The sequence below is a fragment of the Onychomys torridus genome, chromosome 4 (genome assembly GCF_903995425.1).
Source record: "Onychomys torridus chromosome 4, mOncTor1.1, whole genome shotgun sequence".
Lineage (NCBI taxonomy): Eukaryota > Metazoa > Chordata > Mammalia > Rodentia > Cricetidae > Onychomys > Onychomys torridus.
The window spans coordinates 117755595-117770482 of record NC_050446.1 but is presented as its reverse complement, the minus strand read 5'-3'; the positions used below and the strand labels follow the sequence as shown (position 1 = coordinate 117770482).

At 51.2% G+C, this 14888-nt stretch overlaps 1 protein-coding gene across 1 annotated transcript in view; it reads left to right on the top strand.

Moving 5' to 3' along the window:
- Ccn5 (cellular communication network factor 5) overlaps window positions 1-14164 on the top strand; it is a 48289-nt gene extending 34125 nt beyond the window's left edge. The window contains exons 4-7 of the mRNA XM_036185406.1: window positions 4416-4508; window positions 8270-8486; window positions 11340-11594; window positions 13326-14164. Of these exons, the coding sequence (XP_036041299.1) occupies window positions 4449-4508; window positions 8270-8486; window positions 11340-11594; window positions 13326-13546 (753 nt within the window). The 5' untranslated portion in view covers window positions 4416-4448 and the 3' untranslated portion in view covers window positions 13547-14164. The remainder of the gene's footprint in view (window positions 1-4415; window positions 4509-8269; window positions 8487-11339; window positions 11595-13325) is intronic.
- The last annotated feature ends 724 nt before the right edge of the window (window positions 14165-14888 follow it).

The window sequence follows — 14888 nt, the reverse complement described above, 5'->3', positions numbered from 1 at the left end:
CTACAGCTGTCCCGAGGGACCTGTCACACGGCACCTGGGATTTCAGGGCCAGGAGCAGACATCTGAATTCCTGCCCAGCCTACAGAACATGTGGAAGCAGAAGCCATAGAGGGACCCTGGGGGCTGGATATTTGTAGTCAGCCAAGCAGGTGGCCATTCCCCCAAACCTGTTCCTCCTGCCAAGCAGAGGCAGGGCCGTGGGAGGAATCCACTTTGGAGATGCAACCTCCAGTTTGGGGGTGGGAGCCCACCCCCCTTCTATGATGCACATAACATTGCTAAAGATGCAGAATGAGTCAGTATCTAAGGGCCAAACAGAGGATGGCTGCGTGCAACAGGAGATGCCGTGAACAAACCAACAAGCCAAAGATCAAATGAACTCATCAGAGCAAGACAAAATTAATAGCAGACGCACACTGAGCAGGCTGACCAGAGGCACAATGGAGAGAAGGGGCTGGGATGTGTCTCAAGGGCAGAGCACTTACCCAGGGTTCCCAAGGTCCTGGGTTCCATCCCCAGCATGTCCCACCAAGTAAAACAAAATACACAGCAAAAATAGTGGCAATAACCTGAACCTAGAGATTAAGTAATTTAAAGGCCACTGTGAACCAGCGATACATTTACACATTTGAAAACCTAAAACTTGGGGGAATTGGGCAATTCTCAGGAAGGTATAAGTCATCAAAAGAGGAGCCTGGAGTGATGACTCAGTGGATAGTGTACACAAGCTTGAGGACTTGGATTTGAATCCCCCAGACTCGTATAAATATGTTGAGTCTGGCAGTACACAGCTGTAATGCCAGCACTAGAAGGCAGAGGCAGGGGGATCCCAGGGGCTCAGTGGGCAGCCAGCCTAGCCAAATCAGTGACTGCAGCTTCAGAGAGAGACCCTATCTCAACATTGCCCTCTGGCCTCCTCACCTGTACCCATCCACTCTCATGCACACGGACACAGAAACACTAAGATGTCCAAAGATTGGCCCAAGAACAAGTGGAGAAATTAAAGTTGAGGAGTCATATTTCCAGATCTGGAGTGGCTGTCAAGACCCTCCCAGCCTCAAATCATCAGCCCTGGGGGCTCTGGTGGCAAAGCTGTGCTGACCCACAGGGAACAATTCTTCTGCTGTACAGGTCACAAAGGGGAGATGGGAAGGGGCAGGGAAGCTGCCAGAGGAGCTAGTTGATAAGTGACCAACATTAATTACAAAATCTAGATAAACCCATAAAGGAATGTTACAGGCCCATTTCATTTATGAGCACAGATGGAGACACTAAGTAAAACACTGGCTGAATCCAGAAAAATAACCACATTCTCTCTCTATCAGGAAGTTTATCTCAGAGAAAACATCAACAATAGAGAACTGGCCAGCATATCTGCCTCAGAGGATCAAGGGCGGGGAAATAGCCCAGCGTTCATGAAGCCTGGAGCAGACACAGCTCTAGGACAAGGTCCATAGTCTTCATGGAAAAGAATTACCTTAATTTCATGGAGCTTTTCATCCCTGCCCCCAAGCTGCATCTATGTCCGGAAGGGCCAGGAAAAGGCGAGAGCAGCAGATACCACTGCTTTGGTCTGAGGCCTGTGCCAGACGGCCAGGCGTGGAAGGAGAGACTGGAAGAGATGCCGTTGCTGGAGGGAGACAAGGCTAGACAAATCAACAGACAGAATATTAAATGGGATTCAGCAAGGTTTCCAGGTGCATGGTCACCAGACCATAGCAACCGCAAAATGCCATTTTCACATCAGCAGTGACTCACCAAGAACACGCAAACTCATGTCAGCTCAAATGGGAAGGTCTATGGGGACTATATAGATACTAAAAACAGTGGTTACATATCATCATATATATGTATATGCACATTACCCCCTTAATTGTGTAAATCAAATCTATAAGGAGCATCCAGGACACATATGTAGCTCTAGAGTCAGGGTCTGTCTATGTAGCCCAAGCTAACCTTAAACTTGATAGCCTCCTTCCTCAACCTTGTAAGTGCTGGGATGACATGTGTGTTCCCCCCTGCCTGGCTCCAGTCTCCTTTTTAAAAGTTTTTTTTTATCTCCCCCCCCCCCCCCCGTACATAGATCTATCTTCAAAACCCCCTCCTGGTCCAAAGTAGCTGCTGAACTCCACCGTTACATCTTGGAGCAGAAGCAGGGGGAGTAAGGAGTGTTGAGACAAAGAGAAAGCCCCTCCTTTTGGGGACCAGTCTTGAAATTTGCACCCAATGCTTTCTGCAGATATTATGGCAGGAAGCTAGCCGCACAGCCTTGCCAAGCTGCCAAGCTGAGCATGCCTCTGTCTTAAACTCAGCTCTTGGTGATGGTAGCAGAAAAAAAAAAGAGAGAGAGTTATTGGTGTGGGCACCATGTGGATTTGTCAAAGGCCCAGAGAGGGCATGGAGTTTCCATGCAGCCACAGAGCCAATGAGCCACCAAGGCAGGGTAGCAAGCTGGCTCAGGGTTGACTGCACACCACAGCTGTCTATGCTCACCTCAGCATGCCCAGCCACACAATCCAGCTGCTTCTCACTCCCTGCCAGCCTGATTTAGGGCCTGCGCCCCTTTCCTCTGCCCCCACTGCCTAACTGAATGACTGTGATCTACCTGGTCTCCCTGGTGCCATGCTTGCATGGAGCATAGCTTAGACCCAGTATACATAAGGACCATGGAGGGTGCTCCAGACAGCAAGTGCCCACGCTGGCCACACCACTTCTTCTACAGGCCCTGACTGAGGTGGGCCTCATGATCCTCTTTTCCAGAGATGGCTTTTAACACTCACAGTGGCAGGCACAGCCTGCATGTGAACTGGAGGGAGCATGTGGATTCCATGCTTGTTTGTTTTCTTATGAGATAGGGTCTTGCTTTGTAGTCCAGGCTAGCCCTCTGTGTTCTAGGCTCACGGTTATGTTCCACTATAACTGGCAGAGGTGTTGGGAGCCACAGCCTTCTCCAAGCACCTCAGCCTGTGTCCCTTCCTTCCTTCCTTCCTTCCTTCCTTCCTTCCTTCCTTCCTTCCTTCCTTCCTTCCTTTCTTTTCTCCCAAGCAGTGTCTCATGTAGCCATTCCAGACTCGAACTCACTATGTAGCCAAGGACCACCTTAAACATCTGGACTTCCATCTCCACCTCCCAAGTGCTGGGATTAAAGGCATGCACTAACACATCCAGTTCATTATGCAATGCCTGAGAATCCAGGGATGTGTGCATGCCAGGCACACATTACCCAGTGAGCTCCTGGCCTTCAAATTCCATGTCCTTCTACCCCCACACTTACTGAAGGGCCCTTAGGGATATTCCCTGTACCCAATAGCTGGGACACTGGAGATGTCCCACAGTTGGTGGTGTGAATCATGTATTTTATTCTCCACATATTCCTGCACAGTCCAGTGCCCAGGAAGCCACATGCCCACCAGGTGCCTTCTGCTCTGAATAGGCAGGGCTGCTGTGCTGGGTCCCTCCTCTGAGCATTTGAACAAGCTGTTCTCTCTGGACCATTCTTGGTCCTCAGAAATGGCATCTCCATCAGAAGGTTGTACCCCAGCCTTAGTCTGAATAAGGGGCCCCCTCAGTGCTTCCATTGCTACCTCCATCCCCCAGGGTCTGGTCCCCAGCTCTGTGCTGTGTCTCCAGTCCCACAGAGCCCCTCACAGCTGGTGGAATTCAACAAAGACTATTTAGCTTAATCAGATCAGTAGGGCCCAGCTAGTGCCAGAAGCACATAGTAGGCTCAGCCTGCTGAGGCTTGGCCACACTAAGCCACCTTTGAAGCCCAGAGGCAGGATAGGGAGGCTCCTGGTTGTCAAGAGCAGCCAGGCTGCCAGGGAAGCTCTGCTCTGGGTCACACCCACCTCTGGGTGGCTGCCAGTCTCCCTGCCAGAAACCACAGGCTGGGTCTGTGCTGCCTGGAGTTTGGGCCACAGGGCTCAAGACTCTGCGGGTCAGATCTGGAAAGCGGTGTTTGCTGGATGCTTCTGGTCTCCACAGGCTCCTGAGGGTGGGACAGGGCCCTGGCAAGGCTGCAGGCGCTGTGGTAGTGGCTTAGGCTGGAGGCCTTTCTTGCTGGGAGCTGAGGAGCTGAGAGACTCCTGCCGACTTGTCCTCAACTCTTACACACTGCCAGACGCCTTTTTGGTGGCCTCAGTGGCCTCACTTTCAGGTAACTGGGCTCATTCTTGGGACTATGGGGAGAAGAATGAGAAATATAAGTGGGGTGTGTGTGTGTGTGTGTGTGTGTGTGTGTGTGTGTGTGTGTGTCTGTCTGTCTGTCTGTCTGTCTGTCTGTCTCTGTCTCTCTGTCTGTCTGTCTCTGTGTCTCTGTCTCTGTCTGTCTGTCTGTCTGTCTGTCTGTCTGTCTCTCTTTGTATGGACCTAGTAGGAACCTCATAGTCTCTAGAACATAAAGTCTTGCCTCCCAGGTTTGAAGCTGGCTCCACAAGGGACACGGTGACATGAGGGGCACCCCACTGACCCATCTTCTGACCATCTCCTTCCTCTGCCTACTCTCGATGGTAAGGAATCCTGGTCTTTAAAAGTAGAATTCTGGGTGGATGGATATATGGTCACAACTTAGGACCCTTGGCAGGACCGTACACTGGATATAGTCTGGTCTCTGTGCCCGGGCTTGCTTCTCTCCCTGGGCTCAGACCACTGCTTCTTGCACGTCCTATTGTGTGACCTCAGGCATGTGTCCTTCCCTTTCTGAGCCTCGGCCTCAGTCGAATGGGTACAAGAATCCTCTGGGGAGATCATTGAGGAGAATTGCTCTGCAGAGTGTAGCACAGGCCCTGGACCAAGGTGAGTGTCCGAAAGAGGACAGTGACGAGGCAGAGGGACCCTCCAGTCTCCACAGAAACTAAATCAGATGTAAGTGTTGCGTAAGAATAAGTTACCAGGACAGGGATGGATACCGGGGTCTGATTGCAAGCATAGTGACCCTCTGACCTTGGACAGAGAGAACAGGAAACATCTCTGTGGGTAAATGTCTCTCAGTGTCGTGTGGGACATTTTTAAAAAAAGATTTATTATGTAGAGAGTGTTCTCCTGCATGTGTCCTTGAAGGCCAGAAGAGGGTACCACATCTCATGGATCAGTTGCTGAGAATTGAACTCAGGACCTCTAGAGGAGCAGTCAGTGCTCTTAACCATTAAGCCTTCTCTCCAGCCCCACATAGAACATTTTTTTAACAGGCTTTGTGTAGCTTCACCTTGCCTCACATTCACAACAGTCTTATAAAGTGTTTTTCCCTTTCAGTCAAATAAGACTCAGAGAGTTTGAGCAATCGCTCAAAGCCACACCGCAAAGAAATAGAACAATAAAAGTGTATCATGACCGAGCCTGGGACAGACATGATGTGTTCTGAAGAGACCCCAGTCTGTGTCTCCACCCCAACCTGGGCAGTGCCTTGCACTAAATGTTGAGTTCCCAGTAACATGGAGTTAGAGCCTGGGGCCAATGGAGTGTGGGCATAAGCTTCTCCCTTCCTGGCCCCAAGAGGTCTCCCTGGAAAGCTCAGGACCAACTGGCTTCTGGTCTTGGAAGGGGATGGGGCAGAGAAAGATGCTCGAGTGAGTGGCTTCTGTTCCCCAGGGAGGGAGGGAGGTTTTGAGAGGCCAAGGAAGAGCTGCTCTAGATTCGCCTGGAGTGACATCTGTGAGGCCATTTTTTCCTGGTCCGGCAAGTTGATTGGCACCTGGCACAGAAACCCAGGGATGTAGTCATGGAGAGTATGTGCAGTCACATCCCTCCCGGGGGCAGGAGTTCCAGATCCTCCAGGCAGGCTGAGGGCTCCTGGCTCTGGACTGAGACTGGAACAGGGAACCTGGAAACAGCGAAGCCCTCTTGATCAGGGCTGCCTGCAACCAGAGTCTAGTTACTTGGTCTGGGGATACCATTGCAGACGAGACAGCTTGAGTATGGGGACATGATGGTTAACAAGGGCAGAGGAGATGAGGGAGCTCAGAGGGGCCGCCTCTTCCATAGACCAGTCAAGAACACTTGCCCTGCCTTGTCACTGTCCTTGAACAAATGAATAGACTGAGGCAGAGGCTCAGCTGCTAATGGAGGAGCCCCTGGAAGATAATGGGTAGACACAAGAGTTAAGTTTGGGCTCTGGCTTCCCAGGAACCTAGATTCTGGTCCAATCCCATCACTTTCCAACTGTTTCCAACATCTGGATTTTGACCTGTTTTGCCATTATTATTTTGGACTTTATTTTGAAACAAATAGCCTCTGTAGCCCAGGCTGGCCTGGAATTTGCTGTGTAGCTCAGGCTAAGTTCAAACATGAGGTAATTCTCCTGCCTCAGTCTCTCAAGTGTTAGTTCATCATCTTTAAATCAGACAAGCTGCCCATACCTCACTGGAGAGTGCGAAACAGACAGCTTTTCCACACAGCACTCAGAGTAACTGGTGTCATTAGTCCTGGGGGTCAGGACCCGGAGAAGCTGGGAGCTAACCGAAGGCCTGCAGCCGGCCTGGAGCTCAGTAGAAGGCTTGTTTTCTGCTTAGCCAGTTCTGGTCAGCCAAGGGAGTTAAAACCACGCTCTGAAAGTCCACCTCTTTCCTCCAGGCCAGCTCCGAGTGAGGTACCCCAGGATGTATTATATCCTATATTGAGGTGACACAGAAGTCTTGGAGAGGTGACAGTGTGTGTTCATTGCAAGCTCCCAGAGACTGTCCAGGAACCCTTTGCAACCTGAAATTCTGCCTTAGGTGGGAGCCACTTGTCAAGGACACGCGGCTACACTGTGGCGGCCCCTGCTGGCCACAGCGAGAACTGTGGGTCCTGGAAAGCAGGTTTTTAGGACTGTGGGGACCAGGGATAGACAGGATGGGGGTCTGAGGTAAAGGAGTCACTGCCTCTTTGGGCCAGTCAGGAGGTCTGGGATCTTTAGCTTTCTTTTCCTTCATATAAGGCGGTCAGGAACATCTTGAGTGGTACCTCCCTTGTGGTCCCCACCCTCTTGGGAACCCATGGCTTCTGGCGTTTCATCTGGGTATTTCTGTCCTGGGTGGGAGACCCAGTGTGTCACTAGGGTGAAGCCTTGGCCCTGCAATGGATGGGTACTGAGCCCCTGGCTCAGATTTTTGCTTCTTACAAGAGCGGTCTCCTCCTCCGGGGCCATGGGCTTGGCACAGCTCCCAGATTTGGCTATGAACAGTCACTTTTCCCCCTTTGGAGCTAATTTCCCCATCTGTGCAGGGCAGCGTGGGAGTGGGGTAGAGTGGGGTGGAAGTATGGGGTGGGCTGGGCCAGAGAGGCTGTGGACCTAGATGAAGCTAGAAGCTTCTAGACAGCTTACTGAATAGATTGGACGTCCTGCCTTCATGACTTCTAGTTTTGTGAGTCCCAGAGGAGGCCTGGGAATCTGTATTTTCCCTGTCCTGGATAATCTGATGTGCACTCAGGGCTGGGAAACATGTTGGATTGTGCCAAGACCAGGGAATTCCACATTCTGTTCGATTTCTTCAGCCTGAGGGTAAGAACTCACCCAGAACGTGTTGGCTTCCCTTCCTCTTACTCCTCAGGCCCCTACTCTTGCCTTCCTGTGAGCTCATAGGTCAGCCTTTATTGTAATTAACAAAGATGACCTCCGGAGTTAACCACATTCAGGAGGCTGGGGAGCTGGCTCAGCAGGTAAAATGCTGCACAAGCTTCGGAACCCGAGAGCCGTCCCTGGCACCCATATATAACAGCTGGTACAGTGGAACACATCTGTGCCGCCAGCACTGAGGGTGCAGGGATAGACAGATCTTCAGCCTGTGATCATCAGGCACAGTGAGAGATCCTGTCTCCAAAAAGAAAAAGAAAAAAGAGCTGGGGAACGACAGAGGCAGGCAGCCACAGGCTATTGATCCTTTCACAGTTACACACATTTACCTGCACACCACATATACATGCATACCGCCCCCCCTCCAAAAAAATGCAAACCGTATTGCCAACCTCCTCAGGGGTTAGTGGCATCATTTCCTGTCCTCTTCCACAAATGAGGAAACCCAGGCTTGGCGAGCTCAGGGACTCTTCAGGCAGCTCAACCAATAAGGCAGAGCCTAGAACTGAAACTCTGACCCGGGGTCCTTGCTCCAGAGCACAGTGCCATTTTGCCTCTTAGGAGCACCATGGGATGGTTCCAGTTCAAGGCCAGTTCTGGATGACACTGAGACCAAGATAAAGATCCCACACTGTCTGACTCGGCTAAAAAGTGGCCAGTTGTGAGAGTCTCCATACCTTCCATGATAGTCAAAGCTGAGTGAGGTCTCTGTCTTTTCAGGTGTGTGCCCAGCTATGTCCGACATCGTGTACCTGTCCCTGGACACCACCCCAGTGCCCACTGGGGGTGCCCCTGGTGCTGGATGGCTGTGGCTGCTGTCAAGTGTGTGCACGGCGGCTGGGGGAGTCCTGTGACCAGCTACATGTCTGTGATCCCAGCCAGGGCCTAGTTTGTCAGCCTGGGGCAGGCCCTGGTGGCCGTGAAACCATGTGCCTCTGTAAGCAGGTTTGCCAGACTAATGGGGGTGGCGTCCAGGCCGTGGGGTCCAGGGTCAAAGTGGAGCCCTCCTCTCTGTGTCTCTCTGATACAGTTCGCTTTAGGAGCGGTCCTCCTCCAGCTCAGCCAAAGCTCAACTCCAAAGGTTCCTGGGCCCACTCCCTGTTTCTTCCCTCTTGTCCTCTGCTGGGATATCCTTGGTAGTGACTTCCATTCACACCCATCCAAATCACAGGCAGCTTCCAAAGCTGGGCCAACAGTTGCCCCAAGACAAATGCACAGACCCGTGGAAAGCAATACAGGCTCCGGTGGGGCGTGGTGTGTGCCGTGAACAGTGCTGGTCACTCACCGTTCATGCCCCATAGTCCTGCTGCACAAGGTCTACAAATGGGGGAACTGAGGCTCAGAGATGTTAGCTAGCATGCTCTATACCCTACAGCCTGCCCATCTCCAGCCAGATTTAAGGAACAGCCCATTCCCTCCATTCCACGGAGAGCTTTGGGCTACAGTGTGACCCCAGGGCTTTTTCCCAGTGGCACTGGATGTGTGACATTCCTCACCACTCTCCCAGGCCTGGGTGTCCTCTGACACTTTGGAACAGGGCTCAGTGACTCTGTACCAGGCCACTGTTGGAGGGAGGCCCTCTGGGGCCTGACAGTCAGCAGCACCCTCTATACCCATGAGGTGCCAGAATCAGCTACCAGTGGTGACCTTGCCAAGGTCACCAGAGAGCAAAATTACCCCAGTTGAGAACGTTAGAGGAACAGAGAAGGTTTAGATTTTTACAGTTCATCTGTTTCATCTAAGTGTGTTTCACTCTGACGACAATGGCCTCATCCGCTCCATTTCTTGTTCTTGCTCTCTGTTCCAGCCACACTGGCCCTGAACACCCAAATCATGCTCTCAACCTTAGGGCCTTTGCCCTGGCCATTCCTCTATCCTCATTCTTTCCCTAGATATACCCATGGAAAGTTCCCTCACTTCCTTCACATTCCTACTCACACGCTATTTCATCCATGGGGCCCTGTCACTGCATTTAAAAAACTGTAATTCCTCTCTAGTAACTTCTTTCTCTAGCCGATCGCCAGCCCGCACAGCCTCAGCTTGCTGGCTGTGTTTACTTTCACTGGATGATGTTTGCCCGTTTGCCCACACATCCTGGATTACAACCGCTTGGCACACAGCCTAGGCCACAGTAGGTGCTCAGCAAATATTTGTGGCATTATGTGGATGACAGCAGAGGTTCTAGCGGGGCTGGCAGTGCCAGGAGCCCTTTCCTGAGTAAGTCTTGTGGGAAAATACTTTACAAGTCAGTTTCACTTTATCCTTAACGCTGAGGTAGATCTTAAGGTTGCCCCTAGTTTGTAGGCGAGGGAGGTCAGTTCAGAGAGGCTCAGGTCACTTACACGGGCCACGCAGCTTGTGAGTGGTGGAAGGGAAAAATCAATCAATCTGTGACTTGTGCCTTTGCAAACGACTTCCAGAGGGGAGAAAGGACGCCGAGAGTCCCCAGATGGCAAGCCTGTGGCTTGTGCTCAGGGGAGCCTAGGGCCTCAAGTGAAGGCTGCTGTCACCGGTGGGTAGGGGAGATTGCTGGTAGAGGGGATCTGAAGAAGGCTTGGAGGGAATAAGGGTTTTGGCAGTTGGACATGGGTGCAGCTGGGTAGGAGAATTCCAAGATGGTTCATGGGTTTGCCATCTCAAGGCACCTCTCATAGTGCATCCACCCTGCTGAGGGATTGACTGTCCAGCCTCACTTGCCCCACACCCAGTCAGCTCCCAGCTGATGGCCTCTGAGATGCCAGGAACTCTTGCTAAAATTATCGTTCTCCAGTTGGCTTTCCTAAACACACCTCTGTTTACCAGGTCATCCTGGCAACTAGGGGCCCAAAGCTGAGGCAGTAGAGGTCAGGTATTGTGTGTGTGTGTGTGTGTGTGTGTGTGTGTGTGTGTGTGTGTGTGTGTGAACCCAGAAGTAGGGAGCAAGGCACAGCTACCTGTGTGTTTTCTAAGGAACCATTGGCAACATAGTCCAGGTCAGAAGTTCTGGTCTTTGTATCCAAGGGGCTGTGATCTGGAGGCAGTGGGGACAGGGAGCTGATACAGTGGGCCTCTCTGGAGAAATAAGGGGATGTGAGGAGGAGCACTCTGGATCCAGCTCTCTTGGGAGGTAGTGATGGGGCCACTCAGATAATTTAAATGGCTATTGCAAAGTCCCATGGCCAGCAAGTTAAACCTTGGCAGACAGTGATTACTCCACACAGGAAGAGGACAGAAGGGGATGCTACTGGACACCCCAGATCCAGAGTGACCCTGGCCAAATACTAATTCACGGCTAAATACTAAATATCACTAACTTCACAGGGTCTCCAGCTGAGGCTGGCCTTGAACTTCTGAATCTCTTGCCACCACCTCCCAAGTGCTAGAATTCCAGGAGTGCCAGCAAACATGTCATCACACCGAGTTTATACAATGCTGGAGATTGAGCTCAGGGCCTTGAGCACGCTAGGCAAGCACTCTACAAACTGAGCCACATCCCTTAACGCAAGGCTTCATTTTTTCAGATTGGTTACACACATAATTTCATTTAGTCTAGGACACACTGTGAAATAAGTACCAACATAGACTATTTTTCACATAGAGAAAGTGAGGCAAGAAGGGAAATTATTTGGTCCATGGTTAAGAAAAATTGGAGCTAGGGTCCAAGCCAGGCTCCTGGATGCCTCTCTGTCTTGCTGAGGAGGGAGGCAGGCAAGTGGGGGAGGAGTGTGGTGAGGACAGGGCTGGGGCAGGGTGCCTGTCTTGTGCTCTGGGGCCGGGACTCACAGCTGGTCTGCTTTCTCCTCCCGTGCAGTGGAAGAGGAGGACGGAAGCTGTGAGGTGAATGGCCACAGGTACCTGGATGGGGAGACCTTTCAGCCCAATTGCAGGGTCCTCTGCCGCTGTGACGATGGTGGCTTCACCTGCCTGCCACTGTGCAGTGAGGATGTGCGGCTGCCCAGCTGGGACTGTCCACACCCCAGGAGAGTAGAGGTGCCTGGTAGGTGCTGTCCTGAGTGGGTGTGTGACCAGAGAGTGATGCCAAGGATCCAGCGTTACACGGCACAAGGTGAGTGAGTATAGGGTAGACCCGGGCCACCAAGGCCTTGGCTGCTGGGGTTCCAGATGTACATATGGAACATATATTTATGATACTTAGTACATGTGCACAATCTATAATATTATGAATCCATGATGGTGTGGATTTAGTAAAATACTAGGTAAAAGCTGCACCAGGCAGGCCTGGAGTTCGGGACACAGCCCAGGGCTGGGCAGAGGCACAGACAAGACAGCTACATCCTTCTACAAACTCTTCAACTTTGGGACTTCGGTGTCCCGTTTCTTTGAAAACATTATTCTTGTCACATGAAGGTGACCAGGAAGTAAGGACTGGTTCTGTGGATGCCGCTACATGCAGAAGGCAGGAGATGGGGTGGGTTAAAGAGACGGACACCGCATTTTTCAACCCAGCTCTGGCCTGGCTTGCTGTGTGACTCTGAAAACCCTGCTGGAGTTCCCTGCCTCAGTTTCTCCAACTGTAAAGCGGAACTAAAAAGAACACCCGCCTTTTAGAACTGTGGTGAGGACAAATTGAATTAGATCAAGTGAATGGGTTGTAAAGATGCCTGACACTCCCTGCGTATGTGCTCTGGCTGCCATTGTCCCTGCAGGGAATATGACACATTAAGTTAGGCACATAGGAGAAAGTCATCCAGCTCACCGAATGTATCCACGCCCTCCCATAATACTTGGAATTGAACCTACAGCCTTGTACACACTAGGCAAATGCTCTACCCCTGAGCCATGCTGCTGGCCCTCCACTTACATACTTGCAGTTGGTCCTCTGTATCCGTGGATTTGACCAGCTGCTCATCAAAACCAGTTTTGTAATTGGGTCTGGACTGAGCATGCACAAACTTTTTCATTTTGGAGACTCTTCCTTAGCAAAGATGGTTTCACAACTATTCAATAGCATTCCCATTTTAGTAGTCTTAGTGATCTGGAGGTGACCTGTGTGCCTAGGAGGGTGTGTGTAGGTTCTGTGCAGACTCTGCACCATTAATGCACAGATGCCAGCACCCTCACAGCGTGGTACTCTTGAGCCATCCTTGATCCAACACCCTCTGCTCTGACACATCAACACGACACCTGCGTGTACAAAGCAGGGTTTCTCAGCAGCAGCACCAGTGACATTTGGGATGAGTCGCTCTTTGTGGTTTGGGGACTGCTGGGTATGCTGTGGGATATAGAAAGACAACCTGGCCTCTACATTCTAGATGTCAGCAGCACCCCCTCCCAAAACAAAACAAAACAAAACAAAACACTCCTGTATACATTGACTGTGACAACTGAAAGATCTCTCTAGGCTTTGCCAGATATGCTCTTGGGTCTCCAGCTAGAAGGAAGGACATCAAACATGAGAAGAGGAGAGTGGGAGGGAAGAGGAAGGCCATGGCGAGCCTGTCATCCTGGGCCCTTCAGCCTTCTTACCACCAGGTGACGGTGCCACACGGCGTGTCTGCAGGACACCATGCATCAGGGAGTAGGAAAGGAGAGAAAAAGGAAAGGGCCCTTTTCAGTTGTCTCATGACCAGTGTCAGTGGGGTGCATTATGTGTAGACTCCCCAGCCGCTGTTTATTCAATCCCAAATGTTAGGAAGTTTAGGAAGACACTAAGGCTAAGCCACCTCGCCAGGGTCCCTGTGCTGGCTAGCAGGCCAGTGGACTTGCCTGTGGAGCCCTGACCTCTCCATAATCACCCCGACCTCTCCATGATCACCCTCTTCTTTCTAACCCCCAGGACACCAACTTTCCGCCCTTGTCACTCCAGCATCCGCTGATGTGCCCTGTCCAAATTGGAGCACAGCCTGGGGCCCCTGCTCAACCACCTGTGGGCTGGGCATAGCCACCCGAGTATCCAACCAGAATCAGTTCTGCCAACTGGAGATCCAGCGCCGCCTGTGTCTGCCCAGACCCTGCCTGGCAGGCAGGGGTCGAAGCTCATGGAACAGTGCCTTCTAGAACCAACTGGGGATGGAGATGAAGAGGCTGCCACTCTCAGCAGGGGCCCCTAGGACCAGGCCCTGGACTGATGGTCAGGGCACTGAGGGATGCCTGCTGTCTCTGAAGTAGGGGTAGCATATGACCAGCTCCGTTTCTCTAATTCAGCCTGGGATTCTGACCAGGCATCTGGGTCCTCCTGGCTAGTTCCTTATCAAAAATGCACATGGGACAGCTTTCTCTCCAAACTTCCCTCTACGAAAAGGACCATTGAAAGAACTTTTAAAGCTAAGCTGTGCTGGACAAGCCTAGCCATCACGCTTGGGACAATGGGGTGAGGGGTTACCAGGCAGCAGATGGCCTGAAACTCCCAATTCCCTTCTTGGACTTCTGTGCACTCATCCCCAAAGTCAAGATTATGGGTGGACTCGTGAGTCTGGCTTCCCTAGTCTGAGAATACCCTGCCTGCCCAGGAAGAAATCAGTGGAGAATTCTCTGTGAACATGAAGAGATGAAATCATGCTGTCCCAAGGAGCATCAGCAAGGTCCATGGACTTCACTTTGTATTTGTAAAAACATGCATTTCTTAAGCACTTGAAAAGGAGGAGGTTCACAGCTCCACACTTCTGGTGTCCTGTGTTACCGTGTCAAAACAAAATAAAAAACCACCCAAATATAAAATTTGCATCCTCTCCCATGGTCCATTTTGTGTTTATTTTAAAAATAAAAGTGGGGGCTGAGGTTGGTTATAAAGTGTTTGCCAGGTAAGCATGAGAACCTGGGATGGATCCCAGAACCTACATACAAAAGCCAGGTATGGTGGTGCACCCTTATGATACCTGTACTGGGGAATCGGAGGCAGGAGGATTCCTAGGGCTCCAAAGCCAATCAGCATAGCCTGCTTAGTAAGTTCCAGGCCAGTGAGAGACCCTGCTTCAAAAAACACAGTGGATAGCTCCTAAGGAACAGTGCCTGAGGTCCTACACACACACACACACACACACACACACACACACACACACACACACACATACACACATGCTCATGGACACACAAGTGCACATACACAAACCACAAACAACAAATATTTTTGTTTGTTTGTTTGTTTTTTGTTTTGTTTTTTTGAGACAGGGTTTCTCTGTGTCTCTGTGTAACAGCCTTAGCTGTTCTGGAACTTGCTTTGTAGACCAGGCTGGCCTCAAACTCAGAGACCCCCTGCCTCTGCCTTCCAAGTGCTGGAATTAAAGGCATGTGCCACCACGCCAGGCAACAAATACTTTTTAAACTGGTGTTATCATCAAGGTCTAGCCAGGCAATTAGAAAAGTCTCTGGTCTGTATGGTGGTACATGCCCTAAGGAAGAG